Here is a 19,806-nt window from a genome sequence, read left to right on the forward strand (position 1 = left end):
ATGGCCCGGGCACCTCTGCCGGGGGGAACGGGGCTGTGCTGGCACCGGGCATGGCCCTGGCATCTCTGCCGGGGGGAACAGGGCTGTGCTGGCACTGGGCATGGCTCTGGTAACTCTGCCAGGGGAACAGGGCTGTGCTGGCACTGGGTATGGCCCGGGCACCTCTGCCAGGGTGGGGAACGGTGCTGTGCTGGCGCTGGGCATGGCCCAGGCACTTCTGTCGGATGAACGGGGCTGTGCTGGCACCGGGCATGACCTCTGCCCAGCTCTGCCCTGGCAGAGGAGGATGAGCGAGGGGCTCCGGGCCATGAGGAGCACCGAGAATCCCCGGCAGGTCCCGAGCATCCCCCCGGGCAGCCTTGGCAGCGGTGGCTCCCATCCTCGGGATGCTGCTGGAACATTCCCGTGCCTGCCTCGCCGACAGTGCTGGAACATTCCAGGCGGTGCCCGCTCCTGCCCGGCGCTAATCCGCTTCCCCCGCGGTCAGAGGGGCGCGGTCGGTCTCTCATTAATGGCCCCGCGGGCGGAGCCGGTTCGCCGGTACCGGCCGGGAGGCGCGGCCACGCTCCGTGCCAGCCGCCCGAGCCGGCTGCGAGCAGGCGGAGGGCGGGTCACACACCGCGTTTGGATAACAGGCCGTGGCCCCGCTCCATATTTGCGGGAGGCAGCGGAGCGGTACCGGTTACCGGAGGGGTGCGAACGCTCCGCCGGGCACCGACAGCTCGGCATCGCCCCGTGAGGGGCTGTCGCGGTGGGTCGTCGCGACCGGACCTCGATCCTCTCTGGGCGGTTCGCGCCGCCCGCAGTGCCGAGTGGGAGCTCTGCTCCCGTTTGGGGCACCGGGTGACGTGAACCGGCCCCGGGAGCGCCGTCCCGGCAGCAACGGCCCCGCCTCTCCCGCCGCAGCGAACTACAACTCCCGGCGTTCCCTGCGCTCCCGGCGCGCAGGTGCAGTGCGCGCGGGGCGCACGCCGGGCCCGGCATGGCGGAGCCGGAGACCGCGCAGCCCGGGCGGCCCCCGCCGGGCCCGGCCGCGGCAACGGCGGCCACAGCGGGGGCGAGCGGGGGAACGGCTGGAGGAGCGGGATCCAGCGACCCGGCACGGCCCGGGCTGAGCCAGCAGCAGCGGGCGAGCCAGCGCAAGGCGCAGGTGCGGGGCTTCCCCCGCGGGAAGAAGCTGGAGAAGCTGGGGGTGTTCTCGGCTTGCAAGGTGGGGACGGCGGCACCGGGAGGGAACGGAGGGCACGGAGGGCTGGAGGGGGGTTCGAGGCTGTGCACGAGTGAGGGATGCAAGGACGGGCATGGTGGGGGTGCAGGGGATACGGGAGTGGGGGTTCAGGGCTGTGCATGGGTGAGGGATGGAGGGTGAGGATGCTGACATGAGAGGGGATGCAGGAGAGGTGTAGGAGGGGAATTTAGGGGTGCAGGGGGGTGAATGGAAGGAATAAATGGACAAAGGATGCGGGATTGGGATGTACGTGGGGTACAAGTGCAGGATGAGGGTGCTGAGTTACCCAAGGGGGATGCAGGGATGTCACTGAGCAGGGGCTGCAGAGTTCTGGGGGAGTATTGGGGTGGTGGGGGCTGAGAAAAGCTGGGCTGGGTGAAGAGGGGTAGATGGGAGCCAGGGAAATCTTTGGCCACAGAAGGTGGCACCCACTGCAACAACCACTGCTGTCCTTATTCCCAGGCCAACGACGCCTGCAAGTGCAATGGCTGGAAGAACCCCAACCCCCCCACAGCCCCCCGAATGGACCTGCAGCAGCCAGTGACCAACCTGAGTGAACCCTGCCGGAGCTGTGGCCATGCTCTGGGTAACTCCTGTGGGACTGGTCCCTTGTTCTCACTGTGGTGAAATAGGAGCTTCTTTGAGCCAGATCTCATAAGCTTTTGGAAGTCTATTTCACACCCAAGATAGCTCAGCTACCTTAGAAGGCATAAAATCAGCAGGGTGGCTTCTGTTGCAGTGTTGGAAACAAAAAGGTTCTAATAAAAGGCAAAATAACAAACTCTTTATAGACAAAAACTAAGTGCAAAAAGCTCTCCTGCCCTTAGTAAAACACTTCACAAAAGCAATTAGTTTCTTTGTTCTCTTCTTTTTCTAGTAAATTCCCCAAGCAAAACTTTATGGCTCCTGTACAATTAGCTATCCTTAAATTTGAGGTGGAGTCCCCTAAGTCCTATAAGGTGTCTTTTCACTTGATTGAAGAGAAAAACTTCTAAGCTTATTTCCTTTTTAAGAAGACAAAGGATAGTTTTGTCTCTCCATCAACAAGAAACACATTCCTATTCTGTGGTGCTGATCCCTCAGTGCCACTGTGGTGCTGATCCCTTGGCTTTCTCTTTGTGGTGCTGATTCCTTGGCCTTCTCTTTGTGGTGATAATCCCTTGGCTTTCTCTTTGTAGTGGTAATCCCTTGGCTTCTTTTTGTGGTGATGATCCCTTGGGTTTCTCTTTGTGGTGATGATCCCTTGGCTTTCTCTTTGTGGTGCTGATCCCCTGGTCTCTTGGTAGTGATGATCCCTTGGCTTTCTCTTTGTGGTGCTCATCCCTTGGCTTTCTCTTTGTGGTGATGATCCCTTGCCTTTCTCTTTGTGGTGCTGATCTCTTGGCTTTCTCTTTGTGGTGATGATCCCTTTTCTTTCTCCCTGGCACAGCTGACCACGTGTCCCACCTGGAGAACGTCTCAGAGGAGGAGATCAACCGTCTGCTGGGCATGGTGGTGGATGTGGAGAACCTCTTCATGTCAGTGCACAAGGAGGAGGACACAGACACCAAGCAGGTGTATTTCTACCTGTTCAAGGTGAGTCTGGAGCTGGGCAGGTCTCACTGCCCCACTCATGGGGGGAAATGTGCAGAGTTTCTGGTCATTGTGGGGGTTGCTGTCCTGCTGTTTGTGCTCTGCTGGAGCTGGTGCTGAAGCTGTGAACCATCCCACAGCCCAGAGACCTGGAATGTTGACTCTCTTCTGGAGTCACTGCTCTCCTGGCCTGGAATTCCCTAGGAGGGGCAGTTCTAGGGGATGAGTGGGTGTGCTCCAAGGGCAGCACCAGTGCCTTCCTAGCTGTAGAGACTGGAGCAGCCCCATGGCAGCATTCAGCCACCTCCACCATTCCTGGAATGTCCAGTTCCTGGGGCTCTTCTGACCGTGTCTGTTGGTGTCTTTGCAGCTGCTGAGGAAGTGCATCCTGCAGATGAGCCAGCCTGTGGTCGAGGGGTCCCTGGGGAGCCCTCCCTTTGAGAAACCCAACATTGAGCAGGTGAGGCTGCTGCACTGCCCTGATGGCTTGTCCTGTGTTCTGCTGCTCTTGCACAGTCCCCTCTCTCTCTGGGAGGCAGCATGGAAGAGCCCAGAGCAGCTCCTGGCACCCTCCCACTGTGCCATCCTCTCTCCCCAGGGAGTCCTGAATTTTGTGCAGTACAAATTCAGCCCCTGGCACCCTCCCACTGTGCCATCCTCTCTCCCTAGGGAGTCCTGAATTTTGTGCAGTACAAATTCAGCCCCTGGCACCCTCCCACTGTGCCATCCTCTCTCCCCAGGGAGTCCTGAATTTTGTGCAGTACAAATTCAGCCACTTGCCACCCAAGGAGCGCCAGACCATGTATGAACTCTCCAAGATGTTCCTGCTGTGCCTCAACTACTGGAAGCTGGAGACACCGTCCCAGTTCCGTCAGCGCTCCCAGAACGATGATGTGGCCACCTACAAGGTCAACTACACCAGGTAAGGAGGGCAGGGGGCCACTGAGCCAGCCAGCCTGGGGTCTCCCAGATTGTCAGTCCACCAGGAGAGCAGGCACACAGTGGGGCCAGTGCTTCTGAGTGTCAGCAGTGCCTTCATCCAGTCTGCTCCCAGCAATATTGTCCCAGGAGTGATATGGTTGCTCTGGGGTCTCTGGTTCTCTCTAGCTGCTCAGTGACCCCCAGATGTGTTAAAAAGTCTCTTTTCCCAGCCCAGCAGTTGAAGAAGGAGTCAGAACTCTTCATTTCTCTGTCTCAAGGTTGTTATTGTTTTTATCTATAAAATTCTTTCTCCTGGCCTGCTGAGGTCTGCTCAACAAGACAATCAGAGGCACACTGCCCGTCTTTTATCTTTTTATACTAAAAACTATGTATACAATATTTACAATTACTTCCCAATACCTATCACCTATATTAGACAGTGAGCTTCTACTCTAAACCAATCTAAAAGTGCCAACATCACAGCAGAAGATGGAGGCCAAGAAGAAGAAGGAGAAAGGCTGGACATGCCCAGATTCCTCCTGAACCCCCATTCTAAAAACCCCCAAAAATTATTTTTACACCCTGTGATAAATTCACTATCATTCTACTTAAACTTTCATGGCTTGTAAATCCTCATATAAGGTTGGTAATTGTTTCAGTGGGCTAAAATCAAAGGTACAGGTGGTTTTGACTCTGTGCCAAGGTCTCTGAGCCCCCTGGGCAGGAGCTCGAGTCCTCCAGGGCAGCCAGAGGAATTTCCTGGGTTCCAGCCCTGTCTCTAGAGCCCCTTGGTGTCCCACAGGTGGCTGTGCTACTGCCATGTGCCCCAGAGCTGTGACAGCCTGCCCCGCTATGAGACCACGCACGTGTTTGGGCGCAGCCTCCTCAAGTCCATCTTCACCGTGACGCGGCGGCAGCTGCTGGAGAAATTCCGTGTGGAGAAGGACAAGCTGGTGCCAGAGAAACGGACCCTGATCCTCACCCACTTCCCCAAGTAGGTGCCCAGTGTGGGGATGGCTGCTGGAGGGCACTCCTCCTTTGGCATGCTCGCTTGCTGATGTGCCACTCCCTGCCAGGTTCCTCTCCATGCTGGAGGAGGAGATCTACGGTGAGAACTCTCCCATCTGGGAAGCTGATTTCACTGTGCCAGCTGCAGAGGGTGCCCAGCTGGTGTCTCGCCCAGGTATTTCAGGATAATTCAGGATTTCCCCTCTCCCTCTGTTTGGAGGCTGAGGGATAAAGGGTTAAGGTGTGGCCGAGCATTTTCACAAGGCATTTTCAGTCGTGGGCACCATGGGTTTCTTGCAGCTGCAGTCAGCACCGTTGCTGTGCCCACCACTCCTCTCTTCAGCAAGAAGCTCAGCAGCAGCAGCTCAGCCACCAGCCTGGACACCACCACCCCAGAGCCTCTGCCAGGTAAGGTCACCTGAGCCCACTCCAGAAAGCTGGAACTGTCCATGGTGCCTCCCAGCACTGCATGTGCCACTCTGCTCCCGTGCCAGGAGAGAAGAGGAAGCTCCCTGAGAGCCTGACCCTGGAGGATGCCAAGCGGATCCGTGTCATGGGAGACATCCCCATGGAGCTGGTGAACGAGGTCATGCTGACCATCACAGACCCTGCTGCCATGCTGGGCCCTGAGGTGAGGCCTGGGGATGTTGGGGTGCCTCCATGGCCTACAGTGCAGCAGGCACAGGGCAGAGGCCTAAAGATAGGAAATGCCAAGTCATGGTGAATGGCTGGAAGCCCTTTCTTCTGCCTTTTGGACCCCTGCTTATCTCTGTGTAACCCCATAGGTCACTTCTCCTTAACCCCTGCTATTGGACAATTTCTGATCCCCCTATACCCTACATAATGGGCTGTTTTAGCCTAGTTCTGGAGAAGAGCTGTCCCTGGAACCCTTCATAGACTGTGGAGTGCCAGAACAGCCTTCTCCTCTCTTGCCCTGAGCCTGCCTGCCTGTGGCACCTTGCAAGCTAAGAGCTGGAATCACAAAGAGCTGATAATTACTAAAAGAGCTGATATTCCTTGAGCTTGCTAAGGTTGCTGAGAGCTGCTTGGGTTATTGGGCAGTCAGTCCCCATAAAGGACTGAGCTATCCGGCCCTGCAGCCTACTCAGAGGCAAACCTGCACTCAGCAGGAGGCTGAATTACTACAGAGCTGCTTTCCCCACGTGCCACGGTGGGGTGAGTGTTGGGGAAGATGAAACAGGAAAGCCTTATAAATATGATTGCCTGGCAAAAGATTTTGAGAATATGGAAACTATAAGTGAGATTGAAATGAAAGCAAGCTTTGAGGTACCTCAGTTACTGAACAATGGGAAATCCATGGTGTGGCCAGCTGAAGGTGATCCCCTTTTGATGGAACAGCACCCTCTGCTTGCAGACAGGTCTAAGGGTCCAAGCAGACCCTACTGGCTTGGCAGAAGGGGTCCAAAGAGGAGATTTTAGGATTTAAAATGTAACACAGTATGGTAATGTAGTGATTCTTATAGGCTGTATGTAAATGCTATAGGATTTGTATCTTGGACTAGATTGGTTAGTGAGAATTAGAATATTCAACACAGAAGAAGATTTATTGTATTGTAATGGGAACTTCGCGCTCTTACCCTTTTATGCTCTTGCCTTTTACTCTCTTACCCCTTTTACTCCCTGATGCTTTTACTCTCTTACCCTCTCATCCTCTCTCCCCCTCTTTTCTCTCGGGCCTGCTCTGAGCTGTGGCTGGCAGCCTGCACCCAGGCCCTTTGCAATAAACCCCAAATTCCATGATCTGGCTTCAGAGATCTCTCACCTCTGTCCGTCCCGACCGTCCTACCCCTGACACTCCTACAGGTGGGCTCCCCCAAAGAGGGTGTGCAGCGCCAGTGACCCCCCCTCTGTGCCCCCAGACCAGCCTGCTGTCGGCCAACGCGGCGCGGGACGAGACGGCGCGGCTGGAGGAGCGGCGCGGCATCATCGAGTTCCACGTCATCGGCAACTCCCTGTCGCAGAAATCCAACAAGAAGATCCTGATGTGGCTGGTGGGGCTGCAGAACGTCTTCTCCCACCAGCTGCCCCGCATGCCCAAGGAGTACATCACCCGCCTCGTCTTTGACCCGTGCGTGCCTGGGGGGTGCCTGGGGGCCGCTGTGGGGGGCTCCCCTCACCCTCGGCCGTGCCGCCCGCAGGAAGCACAAGACCCTGGCGCTGATCAAGGATGGACGAGTGATTGGGGGCATCTGCTTCCGTATGTTCCCTACCCAAGGCTTCACGGAGATTGTCTTCTGTGCTGTCACCTCCAATGAGCAAGTGAAGGTGAGAGAAGGGAGGTGGGCACGCAGGTGTGCCCCCCCAAAGCCTGGCGTGGGCAGGATGGTCTCTCAGCCCCCTTGGGCAGCCAAACCTGCTCAGCACTGGTCAACCCCAAGCTGTTGCTCCAGGTCATCTTGCAGCTGCCATTTCCATGGGTGGGAGGGGGTTGTTTATCCCACCTGGGGGGTCTCTGTCTCATGGTATTTCCCCAAGGGCTATGGGACACACCTGATGAACCACCTGAAGGAGTACCACATCAAGCACAACATCCTCTACTTCCTCACCTATGCAGATGAGTACGCCATTGGCTACTTCAAAAAGCAGGTGGGCTCCTTTCCCTGGGAGCTGCTCCCAGCCCTGCTGCACACCTACCCCCTCCCACCTACCCCTTCCCACCTGCCCCTCTCCCCTAGGGCTTCTCCAAGGACATCAAGGTCCCCAAGAGCCGCTACCTGGGGTACATCAAGGACTACGAGGGGGCCACCCTGATGGAGTGTGAGCTGAACCCCCGCATCCCCTACACCGAGCTTTCACACATCATCAAGAAGCAGAAGGAGGTATGGCCCAGGGGTGGGCACAAGGGTAGGTGACTGCCAGCCACCCCCTGAAGGCAGAGGAGAGGTGTGGGGCTGTGCTGGCTCTGAGAGCAGACTTGCAGAGCAATGAGGGAGCACTGGTGGCGTTAACACTGGCTGGGGTTATCTCTGGCCTTGCATGGTGGGTTTGTGGGGTCCTTGGAGCATCCTGCAGCCCCCATTCCTCTGCTCCCTTCCATCCCCATTCCCTGCAGATCATCAAGAAGCTGATTGAGAGGAAACAGGCTCAGATCCGCAAGGTGTACCCAGGCCTGACCTGCTTCAAGGAGGGCGTGAGGCAGATCCCCATCGAGAGCGTCCCTGGCATCCGTGAGTCCTGGCAGGGGTCTGGCAGGGGGCTCTGCCCTCCCTCCCCATGGCTGCAGAGCAGACATGGTGACACTGATACTTTATTCCAGGAGAAACAGGATGGAAACCACTGGGGAAGGAGAAGGGGTGAGTGCTGCTGATGAAGCAGCAGGGCTGGGGGCTCAGCTCAGGCTGTGCCTCAGCCTTGGTGTTTTCCTGCCCTGGAGTGGAGAGAGGCTGATGGGCACTGGCTTTGTCCTGCAGGAAGGAGCTGAAGGACCCAGACCAGCTCTACAACATGCTGAAGAACCTCCTGGCCCAGATCAAGGTGTGGGCAGGAAAGGACCCTCACTGTGGGGTCCCTGTCCCCCTGACAGCCCTCAGAGCTGCCTCCCTTGGGACGGGCTGTACAGGGCTTTGCCCTTGGGGACAGCTGGGGTGACCCAGGTTGGGGGGAGAGCAGGACCCCTGGGTGCTGGAGCAGCCAAGGGTTGTGTGTTCATTGCTCCAACTGCCCCCTCTTCTCCCCAGACCCACCCCAGTGCGTGGCCCTTCATGGAGCCAGTGAAGAAGTCAGAGGCACCAGACTACTATGAAATCATCCGCTTCCCCATTGGTAGGTTGGTGTGTCCAGCACCCCGGGGCAGGATTGCAGAACAGGGGGCTGAGAACCCCACATGAATCAGCAGAGGGGGCTGAGAACCCCACATGAATCAGCAAAGAGGGGGGATGAGAACCCCACAATAATCAGCAGAGGGGGCTGAGAACCCCACAATAATCAGTAGAGTGGGCTGAGAGTCCCATAATAATCAGCAGAGAGGGCTGAGAACCCCACATTAATTAGTAGAGGGGGCTGAGAACCCCACAATAATCAGCAGAGAGGGCTGAGAACCCCACATTAATTAGTAGAGGGGGCTGAGAACCCCACAATAATCAGCAGAGAGGGCTGAGAACCCCACATTAATCAAAGGACTCACGTTTGGGGCAGTGGGAGCCTCGGGAGAGTCCTGAATGAGAAAGGGATGAGTTGGGACCCGTGGCTGATGCCCAGCTCAGTGACTGGGGGGGATGCAGAAGCCTGGGGAGGGATCCTGACCTGTGCCACCTGCAGACCTGAAGACCATGACGGAGAGGCTGAAGAACCGCTACTATGTGACCAAGAAGCTCTTCATCGCTGACCTGCAGCGCATCATCACCAACTGCCGCGAGTACAACCCGCCCGACAGCGACTACTGCAAGTGTGCCAACACCCTCGAGAAGTTCTTCTACTTCAAGCTCAAGGAGGGAGGGCTCATCGATAAGTAGAAGGGGCTGGTCTGGACCTGCTGTGGCCTCCCAGTGGGAGGGACAGGGCTCCTTGTGGAATCCAGCCCCACTGTTTGTGTTGGTAGGAGCTGCTGGAGGGATTGGTGCTGCTGAGCAGCCTGGGGAGCTGGGCTTTCCTTCTTGGGGAGCCACAGGGGCTTGGGGGGCTGGTGCTTTTATCCCTGAGGTGCTCCGGCTGCCTCTCCTAGGGAATGGGGCTGAGGCTGGAGCTGCCCCATCAGGATCTGCCCAGGGCAGGGACAGCACTGAGCTCCCACCTCTGCCTGGGGAGGGGGAGCCCCCTGAGCCCTGTGCATCCCCCTTACCTGGGATCGTGCCTTCTGCCCTGACTCCCTGTGACAGGGCAGGGGCGCACAAGTGCTTTGGTTTCTGCTCCGTCCACGTGCAGGCAGCCCCTGCCGCTCACACTGAATGTAGGCGGGCTCAGCCCTGCTCTGTCCGCGGTGCTGCTCCTGGGCCGGGCCCTGCTGGGCAGGGGGCTCTGCCCTGCTCACCCAGCTCCTGCTGCCTCTGTCAGCCCTTCCCTCCCTCCCCTCCCGGGGCAGGTCTGCCTTCCCTGCCTGTGCTGCCAGCTGGGCCGGGGGGGCTGCCAGCCCCAGTCCTGCCCCTCTGAGTGCCAGGGGCACAGGGAGGGTGGCTGCCTGGTGCTGTGCTGGCCTCTGCTCCCTGCCCTGCTCTGGCTGGCAGCCACCTCTGCTTGTCCCCTCCCTGCTCCCCGCCCCTTTCCCTGCCCTCCACTCCCCCATTTCACTTGACTGGTGTTTTCGTTGGTTTGTTTGTTTGTTTGTTTGTTTGTTTTTTTAATAAATGTCCTTGTGCAAGCCTTAGATCCATCCTTGGGGCTCACCCCGGCATGGTGGGCAGGGGGGACAACCGGGGATGTTCTGAAGGGTGTTGGGGAGGGGAAGAGGAACAGCTCAGGATGGGGAGAATGTGAAGATCCCCATGGACGGGTTGGGGTGCACTGGGCAGAATTGGGGTGTAGGGTGTTGACAGGACACAGGGGTGATCTGGGTGCGGGGAGGTTCTGTGGGAGCTCCACTCGCTTTTGGTTTCGCTTCCAGTTGGGAGCTGGGGCTCCTGGGGGATCCCCGAGCCAGCCGGCTCGGCTCAGCTCGGCTCGGCTCAGTTTTCCCCAGCTCGGCCGGCGTGGCCCCCCCTTGCTGTTCCTTCCCCGTGCTCCGCCCGCCGCTCTCGGCACCGCCTCCAGTTTCGTTTCCCGGTGGCTGCGGCGGCTCCGGGACGCGGAGCTGTGGGGAATGGAGCTCCGGGACGCGGAGCTGCGGGGAATGAAGCTGCGGGAAATGGAGCTTCAGGGAATGGAGCTTCAGGGAATGGAGCTCCGGGGGTACCAGCGGGAGGCGGCGGCCCCGGCCCTGAGCGGCCGCAACAGCATCGTCTGGCTGCCCACCGGAGCCGGCAAAACCCGCGTGGCCGTGCACGTCTGCCGGCAGCACCTGGAGAGCCGGAGGGACGCCAAGGTGGCCGTGCTTGTCAACAAGGTGCTGCCCTGCCCCAGGACCCCCACAGCCACCCTGGTGGTGCTGGCTGGTGCTGAGTGTGGTCCTGTGGGCACAGGTGCACTTGGTGGACCAGCACACCGAGAAGGAGTTCCACGTGCTGCAGGACAGCTTCAAGGTGGCGTCCATCAGTGGGGACACCAGCCACAAAACCTTCTTCGCCGACCTGGTGAAGAAGAGCGACGTTGTCGTCTGCACAGCGCAGATCCTGCAGAACGCCCTGGTGAGCACGGAGGAGGACGTGCACGTGGAGCTGACAGGTGGGCACCAGGTGCAAATACTGCTGGCCCCACAGCCATGGCTGAGCCCCAACCATCTCACCTTGCTCCCTTCCCTGGCATGGAGCAGATTTTTCGCTGCTGGTGATAGATGAGTGCCACCACACGCACAAGGACGCCGTCTACAACAAGATCATGCTGAGATACCTCCAGCACAAGCTCCGTGGGGAGCAGGACCTGCCACAGGTCCTGGGGCTGACGGCATCCCCTGGCACCGGGGGGGCAACATCCTTTGAGGGGGCTGTAGAGCACATCCTGCAGGTGCGTCCTGTGCCCCCTGTGCTGTTCCAGCATGGCTTCCCCTGCGGTTCAGCAGGGTGTTCCTGGGCATGGGGGTTGATGCCCAGGTTTGTGGGTGCTGGGCAGCTTGGAGGAGTCATCCCCAAACTCACCAGTTGAGCAGCACGTGCTGCATTGTCCTGGGCAGCTCTGGGCTCAGGGTGGAAGCAGGGTCTTTCCCTCTCAGATCTGTGCCAACCTGGACACTGAGAAGATCACATCGGTGCAGGATGAGTTGCAGCACCTGCAGAACCACGTCCCCCAACCCAAGAAGCAGTATGACCTGTGCCAGGAGAGACCACAGGTGAGGGATGGCTGCTCAGAGGCATGGGGCTGCTCACTGGGTGGAAGATGAGACCCCCCAAGCCCTGCTGTGTGAGGCACCTTCATCTGCTTTGCTCAGTGTGAAAAATCAGACCCAGAGCTTTGGTGCTGGGGGATCCCACAACTGTTCTGGGCCATGCAAGCAGCCACAATTCCCACGTCCTGAGCCCCTCTCTGCTGCCAGGACCCCTTTGGTGAGCAGCTGAAGAAGATGATGGTGCAGATCCAGCAGTTCATGGAGAAGCCGGATTTCTCACGGGACTTTGGCACGCAGATTTACGAGCAGCACATTGTGGAGCTGGAGAAAAGAGGTGAGGCTGTGCCAGGGAGGGTGTGGCAGGGCTGAGCCATGGGGACAGGCTGTGACTGCCCTGTCCCCTGCCCTGGCAGCTGCAGAGATGTTTTGTCGCAAGACGCGCGTGTGCGCTGTGCACCTGCGCAAGTACAATGACGCTCTGCTCATCAACGACACCGTGAGGATGGTGGATGCCTTCCAGTGCCTCCAGCAGTTCTACAGCTCTGAGAGGGACAAGAAGGACCCCACTGAGCAGTTCCTCACCACCACCTTTGAGGGTAACAGGGGGGCCTGGAGGGGGGTGATGCTGGCTGCATTTGGGGTGTCCCTGACGCTCCTGTCACCTGTGCAGAGAACAGGGCGAGACTGCAGGAGCTTGCTGGGGATCACCGCTATGAGAACCCCAGGCTGGCCAAGCTGGAGGGGATCCTGCGTGAGCACTTCCAGCCCCTGGGCACTTCTCGTGGCATTGTGTTCACCAGGACAAGGCAGAGTGCCCACAGCCTGCTGAGCTGGCTGCAGAGCACGGCCACGCTCCGTGGGCAGCACATCAGGGCTGCCGTCCTCACCGGCGCTGGCTACAGCAACCAGACCAGGCACATGACACAGGTGAGTGCAGAGAGGGTGGGCAGCAGCTGCACCGACCCAAATTTGCACATTTTGGGGGTCTCAGAGCCCTACACAGCTGCTGAGGCATCACCCCCTTGTCTCCCCAGAATGAGCAGCAGGATGTGATCAAGCAGTTCCGTCAGGGAGCCCTCAACCTGCTCTTCTCCACCAGTGTGGCCGAGGAGGGCCTGGACATCCCCGAGTGCAACATCGTGGTCCGCTATGGGCTGATGACCAACGAGATTGCCATGATGCAGGTGCTGCCCAGGCTCCCTCTGGCCCTGCCAGGATCCCCCAAAGCTGCAGGGGTGGGACGTGGGGGCGCTTGCATTCCCTGCAGGCAGCTCCTTGGGGATGAGCCCATCTCCATGGCAAGGCACAGCAGAGAGTGGAGGTGGCTCCATCCTCACAGGGTAGCACAGAAGGGTTGGCTGTGTCCTTTTATCTATTGACTGCAACATTTGGACCTTGCCCTGCAGGCCCGGGGCCGTGCCCGTGCTGAGAACAGCGTCTACTCTGTCCTTGCCAAAGCCAACACCAGAGAGGTGACCCGAGAGCTGCTCAATGAGGACCTGGTGGAGCTGATGAAGAGGGCGATCCAGGCAGTGCAAGCCATGCCTGAGCAGGAGTACTTCCAAAAGGTGGGTGCTGGGTGCTGCTGTGGGTCTGGCAGGGCCAGGCAGCCCTTGCTGCCTGCTCTGTGTCAGGGAAACACCAGATCCTGGGATGGGGTTGTGTGGGGCACGCCAGTGTGTGCCCATCCTGCCCTGCCCTCCTGCTCTGTGCTGATGATGCCTCCCTCGTTATCCGTGGATTCTGCCATCTGTCCTGTGCTACCCCTGTCCCCCCACTGTGGGAATCCACAAAATCAGAGGGTTTTGGGAAAGCTGCAAAAGGCAGGCCTCAGAGGCAGCAGAACTGTGATTAGAGCTAAGCAGCAGCCATGAGATAGGTCTGCAGAAAAATTATTTAGAAAGTAGAAAAACAAGGACAAATAGAGCTATGGTCTGTGTATTAATGCTGATATGTTGTCTAGAATAACTCTCTAAGCTACAGAAAAGTTTATCTAGCAAGATATTAAGAAGTTTGAAGCTTAATATTGGAGCTCTGTGTAAAGCTTACACAATTTATTGTATTCAAAATAAGCAAGCATTGTTTTAACCAAAGGGACGTGTGCTTATAGTGATTGGATAGAACTACTGCCAATGTGCTTTTGCTTTGTGTGATTGGTCAAAAAACTTAGGAAGTAAGTTGTAACATTAAGTTCTTGGTCTGCTGCCTGGGATGTGAGCTGATGGCATCTTCCCATTGTCATAACAATGTAATGAGACTGATGCTGGAAAATAAAACAGCTCAAAACAAAACAAAAAAACCCCGGCTGGTGATACCTCTGTGTTCCCCCCAGATCCAGGAGCTGCAGAGGGTGGCTGTGGCCAGCTGGCTGCTGAAGGAGGCCAGGATCAGCGAGCGCAGGCAGCTGCACCAGGCGTCTGCTGTTTGCCTGTACTGCATCAACTGCAGCAGGGCCGTGTGCCGGGGCAGCGACATCCGCACCGTGGAGGGCATGCACCACGTCAATGTCAACCCCAAATTCGGGTAGGGGGCTCGTGGGCAGGCACAGGGGTAAGGGGAGTTATTGGAATAATACCAATATAGCCATTGGGATGTGCCTGAGCTTGTCTGGCCCTGTAGAACCAAATAGCAGCACTGTGGTGTTTCACCCCACAGACACTTTTGGCTGGCTGGGTGTGTGGTGTTTGACCCCAACCCTGGTGGCCCCTTCCTTCCAGGTCGTATTACAGAGTTTCCTCTGGGAAAATACAGTTCCAGAGAGCTTTCAAGGACTGGGAGCCCGGCTGCCGCATTTCCTGCAAAGACTGCAGCCAGGTGAGCACCACAATTCCCCTGTGTCTGTCCCCTTGCGAGCTGTGCCCTATGTGGGCTGTGGGACACAGAGGTGACTGTCCCCTCGCTGTGGCCCTGCAGCCTGGGGACGCTGTGTGTGCCTCGGGTGACTGTCCCCTCCCTGCCCACACAGGACTGGGGCATGGAGATGCTGTACCGCCAGGTGAAGCTGCCTGTCCTCTGCATCAAAAACTTCGTGGTGGAGACGCCAGCAGAGAAGAGGAGGTACAAGAAGTGGGGGGCTGTGACGTTCCCCATCGAGGCCTTTGACTACGTGGAGTATTGCTCTGGCACCTACAGCCTGTCCTTGTAGCACAGGCTCTGTTCAGAAGAGGACCATTCACAGGGTGCTTTCAAGGTGCTACATGGAAAGGGGAGACTTCCTCAACCCTTGGACAGAGAGCCACGGCTCACTCCTCTTTCTCTTGCTGGTCTGAGCCCCAACAGCACGTCCCAAGCTGGATCCCATGGCTGCTGAAGGAGCTTTGCTGCACCCATGTAGAAAGGATGAGATGCTGGGATTGAAAGCCACCCAAACCTTGCTCCCCATGCTGCTGCCTTCTCCTCCACAACCCTGCCAGGAGAACCATCATTTCTGTGGGTCCAGGACACTCTGATTTATGAACTTGATGACTCCCCATTAAAACACACATGCTAGACTGAAGAGGAAGGGTGGCTGCATCCCTTATGGCAAGAGCTGAGTGGGTACAGGAGCCTTTGAGGGGGGAAAATTGCCCCAGAGGCAGAACCCACTGTACCCTGTGCCCGCAGAACAGGCGTCTCCAGGGCACAGTGGAGTCTGTGAGGCTGCCCTGGCAGACAGTGCCCTGCGTGACCCATCTCACCCACCCAAAACCGACCCTTCCTGAGATGCAGAACGAGCCAAAACCCCTCTGGGACAGCCCCAGGGGTCCCGGGGGGCTCCGGCGTCCGCTCAGACTCACCTGGGATTGCCCTGGGCAGCGTCCGAGCTGTGAGGGAGCCAGGACCGGGATTGGGTGCAGGAACGGGCCGGGTTTGGGGCGGGGGATTCGGTACTGAGGGATTGGGTACCGGGGGATCCATTCAGTACCGGGAGATTTGGTACCAGGGGCATTTGGTACGAGGGGATTCATTTGGTACCAGGGGCATTTGGTACGAGGGGATTCATTTGGTACCAGGGGCATTTGGTACGAGGGGATTCATTTGGTACCAGGGGGATTTGGTACGAGGGGATTCATTTGGTACCAGGGGGATTCAGTACTGAGAGATTTGGTACCGGGGGATTCGTTTGGTACCGGGGGATTTGGTACCAGGGAATTTGGTACCGAGAGATTCATTTGGCACCAGGGGATTCAGTACTGAGGGATTTGGTACCGAGGGATTCATTTGGTACCAAGGGATTCATTCGGTACCCAGGGATTCGGTACCGGGGGGATTCATTCTGTAGCTAGGGATTCGGTACAGGGGGATTAAATCGGTACCGAGGGATTCGGTACCAAGGGATTCATTCAGTTTCAGGGGATTCGGTACCGGGGGATTCATTCGGTACCGGGGGATTCGGTACCGAGCCCCGGACCGGCCGTGCTGCCCCGCCGCCGGCCGCTAGAGGGAGCCCCGCACCGGGTTGGGGGATGCTCGGGGAACCGGGAAACGATCCGGGGGAACCGGGGAATGCTCGGGGAACCGGGGGATGTTCGGGGTACCGGGGGATGCTCGGGGAACCGGGGGATGTTCGGGGAATCGGGAAACGATCCGGGAGAACCGGGGAATGCTCGGGGAACCGGGGGATGTTCGGGGAACCGGGGGATGCTCGGGGAACCGGGGAATGTTCGGGGAATCGGGAAACGATCCGGGAGAACCGGGGGATGTTCGGGGTACCGGGAGATGTTCAGGGAACCGGGAAACGATCCGAGGGAACCGGGAAACGATCCGGGGGATACTCGGGGAACCGGGAAACGATCCGAGGGAAACAGGGGATGCTCAAGGAACCGGGGGATGTTCGGGGAACAGGGAAACGATCAGAGGGAACCAGGGGGTGTTCGGGGAACCGGGAGATGATCCGGCAAGTACCAGGGGATGCCCGGGGAAGCGGGGGATGTTCAGGGAATCGGGGGATGATGCGGCGGGGCCCGGGGATGCTCCAGCGAGTACAGGGGGCTGCACCTACGGCTCCAGGCGTGTCCCTTCCCCGCGGGACCCTGCCACTCGTGCTGCTGCTGGCCCGGGGACTCCCCTGCGGATGCTCGGATGCTCGGCAGCTCGCGGGGAGCTGCAGGAGGACAAGGACATGAGAGGGCACCAGAGGCTCCCGCGGCGCCAGGCACACATAGCCCGCTCCCAGGTGGACATGGCCCCGGGGAAAGCCAGCTCCTGTGCATCAGAAACTGGGTAATGAGGCCATTGGAGTTATTTGTAGCTCCTCTGGGCCGGGATGGCCTCTCCTCCCGCTCCCCAGGCAGGATCCCTCCCGCAGGGACCCCAGAGCGTTTTGCTCAGCTCAAATTGCCCTGATTTGTGCTTGGAGAATTCAGGTTGTGAGTTAGCCCGGTGGGGGCCCACAGCACTGGGTGGTGCAACCTCTCACCAACCCTGGCAGAGCTGTCTGTCCTTTTGGGACAGCCCCAAACCAGAATTTCCGTAACAAAACTTGCCCCTTTTTGATATTATAGAATATGAGACCAGGACAGCACTGTGAGTCTCTGTGGGCTTTGCAGGTGGGTTTGTATCCATCCTCTGCTTATTCTTCCCTCTGCATCCCTGCTTTAACACCATCTGCATTTGATTTCTCCTTCCCAGGGGCTCGGTCACCTTGGGCCTGGCAGCAGGGAGCAGCTGAGCTGCAGTGATCACTGCTGTGACCTTGCTCTGTGTCCATCCTCCTGAGCCAGCATCCTTCAGGGCTGGCATCCTCCAGAGCCCGTGGCCCAATCCCAGGCTGGGAGAAGTCTGTGGCTCAGAGCACCTTTGATATCTCAGCTCCAGTGATGTCCCAGCCATCATTGTAAGCAGAGATGGGCACCACAGCAAACAGCTGCTGCAGCAAGTTCTGGCGGCACAAACACCCTGAAGGGCACCAGGATGGGCACAGCCCCAGCAGCTCCTGTGCCCTCCTGCCCCAGCACCCCCCGTGCCCCTGGCTGTGCTCACAGGGTCAGGGCAACGCAGCAATTTATTTTCCACAGCTCATTTCATTTGTCAGCAGTGCTCTGTCAGAAAGCTCTGATTCCCCTCTCGAGGCACCAGCTGGAAAACCTCTGGCTCCTCCACCTGGCAGAGCCTCGGGTCAGCCCCAGGGTGGAGTTTGGTGGGGTTTAGTGCTCAGCCTGTTATCAGGAAGGAGCCTGAGATGTGACTTGATTCCAAGGGTCTTCCTGGGGAGAAAACTGCTGGGTATCAAAGGGCTCTGTAGCTTGGCACACAGAGAGGAATGATGAGAACTGGGGCTGAAAGATAAAGTCAGGCACATTGAAATGTGAAATCCGGGGCAGGTCTGCAGCAAGGAGGGCACAGAGCAGCTGAAGCAGGACCCCAGGCACCTTTATCAAAGAGATAAATACAGGTGGGGATCCTGCCCTGAGGGTGCCTCCATCCTGCCTCGTGTTCCTGGCCCTGGCAGCAGCAGGACGAGCTGCAGGAGTCTGGTGGTACCATGGGTGAGGGGCATGGGGACTGAATTTTGATTCCCAGGCACATCCAAAAATCTGGATAATGCAAAATGTCTCCTGAAGAGCCTGGGAAAACATCAGACCCTGAGATGGCCTTTCCTGGGACAGCTGGAGCTTCCCTCTCTGTACCAGGGGAAATTCCAGTCTTCAGAAATGTGGCATTTTTGGGGTTCCCAGATGGAGGAGGAATTGAGAATCTGACTCTGTGTTCTTAGAAGGCTAATATAATATATAATATAATATAATATAATATAGTATAATATAATATAATATAATATAATATAATATAAAGTATAATATAATATAATATAATATAATATAATGTTACATAATATAATATAATGTTACATAATATAATGTAATATAATGTTACGTAATATAATGTAATGTAATATAATGTAATGTTATATAATGTAATGTAATATTATATTATATACTATTATATTATATACTATTATATACTATTATATTATATACTATTATATACTATTATATACTATTATATACTATTATATACTATTATATTATATTATATTATATTATATTATATTATATTATATTATATTAATTATGATGCTATACTAAACTGTACTAAAGAATAGAGAAAGGATACAGACAGAAGGCTACAAAGAATGATAATGAGAACTCCTGACTCCTTCCAGAGTCCTGACACAGCCTGACAGTGATTGGTCATTAAGTCAAAACAATTCATATGAAACCAATCAAACATGCACCTGTGGGATAAACAATCTCCAAACCACATTCCAAAGCAGCAAAACACAGGAGAAGCAAATGAGATAATATTGTTTTCATTTTTCTCTGCGGCTCCTCATCTTCCCAGGAGAAGAAATCCTGGTGAAGGGATTTTTCAGACGATATGATGATCACACAGAAAAGTGCTTGTGGTGGAGGAATTTGATCCCCAAAAGCAGAATCCCTCTCCCCGTTTTGTCTCTGCATGGGAGCCTGTGAAGCATGCAGGGTGTCCCTGTCCTGCAGCAGGAGTTAATCCTGCCTGTTGGCATGTCAGGATGCTGCTGGATTAAACAAGGGGATTAGCATCAAACAATTTCCCTCGCGCCCCGAGCGGGAGGCAGGAAATATAATCAGTGCAGGTTTATTCTGTTTAGGTTCAAACAGCTCCCTGGCACGTGGTGTGCGGTGCCAGCCTGGCAGGGGCACCAGGATGGGGATGGCAACACCAGGGATTGCCCTTCCCAAGGGAATCAGGGAGGTGCCCCTGCTGCTTGGCACTCTGGTACCCACTGAATCCTGTGCCCAGTGTGGATCCCACCAGCCCAGCCTTGAGGTGCCAGTGCAAAGGGGCAACCCCAGCTTGGGGAAATGTCGGAACTCAGCGCATCCCTCTGGGTGTCCAGAATTGCCAGGACCCCTCTGGGGGCCCAGAGACCCTGGCACGTGGCCCAGAACACCTGGGGATTTGATTGTGACCCCTGGAACAAGCTGCCAGCTTTGTATGAGGACCTGAAAGTCACAGAGGTTTGAATAGTATAATAATAAAATTATCACAGGGTGGAAATGTAGATTTTAGGATTTTTGGTATGGGGGTTATGGGGACAAGAGGGAGGAACTTGGGCGTGTTCAGCCTTTCTCCTTCCTCTTCTTCTTGTTCTCCATTTTCTGCAGTGATGTTGGCACTTTGGGATTGGTTTAGAGTAGAAGTGCACCGTCTAACACAGGTGATGGGTATTGGGAAGTAATTGTAA

At 56.6% G+C, this 19,806-nt stretch overlaps 2 protein-coding genes across 2 annotated transcripts; both read left to right on the forward strand.

Moving 5' to 3' along the window:
- The first annotated feature begins 905 nt into the window (after positions 1-905).
- Positions 906-10,029, forward strand: KAT2A (lysine acetyltransferase 2A). Its single transcript, XM_058820503.1, has 18 exons — positions 906-1,210; positions 1,691-1,814; positions 2,658-2,803; positions 3,171-3,260; positions 3,541-3,722; positions 4,524-4,715; positions 4,798-4,904; positions 5,030-5,137; positions 5,224-5,360; positions 6,610-6,818; positions 6,889-7,015; positions 7,226-7,336; positions 7,426-7,569; positions 7,803-7,917; positions 8,007-8,043; positions 8,161-8,224; positions 8,428-8,512; positions 9,008-10,029. Exons 1-18 carry the CDS (start codon positions 983-985, stop codon positions 9,199-9,201), a joined length of 2,400 nt encoding a protein of 799 aa, XP_058676486.1. The 5' UTR covers positions 906-982; the 3' UTR covers positions 9,202-10,029.
- Positions 10,030-10,538: 509 nt separating this feature from the next.
- On the forward strand, positions 10,539-14,974 carry DHX58 (DExH-box helicase 58). The gene is made up of 12 exons (XM_058820569.1): positions 10,539-10,724; positions 10,801-11,002; positions 11,091-11,281; positions 11,487-11,603; positions 11,808-11,934; positions 12,014-12,196; positions 12,271-12,527; positions 12,635-12,784; positions 13,007-13,168; positions 13,933-14,123; positions 14,318-14,414; positions 14,566-14,974. Exons 1-12 carry the CDS (start codon positions 10,542-10,544, stop codon positions 14,743-14,745), a joined length of 2,040 nt encoding a protein of 679 aa, XP_058676552.1. The 5' UTR covers positions 10,539-10,541; the 3' UTR covers positions 14,746-14,974.
- The last annotated feature ends 4,832 nt before the right edge of the window (positions 14,975-19,806 follow it).

This window comes from Ammospiza caudacuta, chromosome 27 (assembly GCF_027887145.1).
Source record: "Ammospiza caudacuta isolate bAmmCau1 chromosome 27, bAmmCau1.pri, whole genome shotgun sequence".
NCBI classification, from domain to species: domain Eukaryota; kingdom Metazoa; phylum Chordata; class Aves; order Passeriformes; family Passerellidae; genus Ammospiza; species Ammospiza caudacuta.

Excerpts from the sequence above, each read along its gene's own strand:
- DHX58 (XM_058820569.1), top strand. The coding sequence starts at position 10,542 with ATGGAGCTTCAGGGAATGGAGCTCCGGGGGTACCAGCGGGAGGCGGCG. Across the intron at positions 10,725-10,800 it reads TGGCCGTGCTTGTCAACAAG|GTGCACTTGGTGGACCAGCA; the intron begins GTGCTGCCCTGC and ends CTGTGGGCACAG. Across the intron at positions 11,003-11,090 it reads CGTGCACGTGGAGCTGACAG|ATTTTTCGCTGCTGGTGATA; the intron begins GTGGGCACCAGG and ends GGCATGGAGCAG.
- KAT2A (XM_058820503.1), top strand. The coding sequence starts at position 983 with ATGGCGGAGCCGGAGACCGCGCAGCCCGGGCGGCCCCCGCCGGGCCCG. Across the intron at positions 6,819-6,888 it reads ACCCGCCTCGTCTTTGACCC|GAAGCACAAGACCCTGGCGC; the intron begins GTGCGTGCCTGG and ends TGCCGCCCGCAG. Across the intron at positions 7,918-8,006 it reads CGAGAGCGTCCCTGGCATCC|GAGAAACAGGATGGAAACCA; the intron begins GTGAGTCCTGGC and ends ACTTTATTCCAG.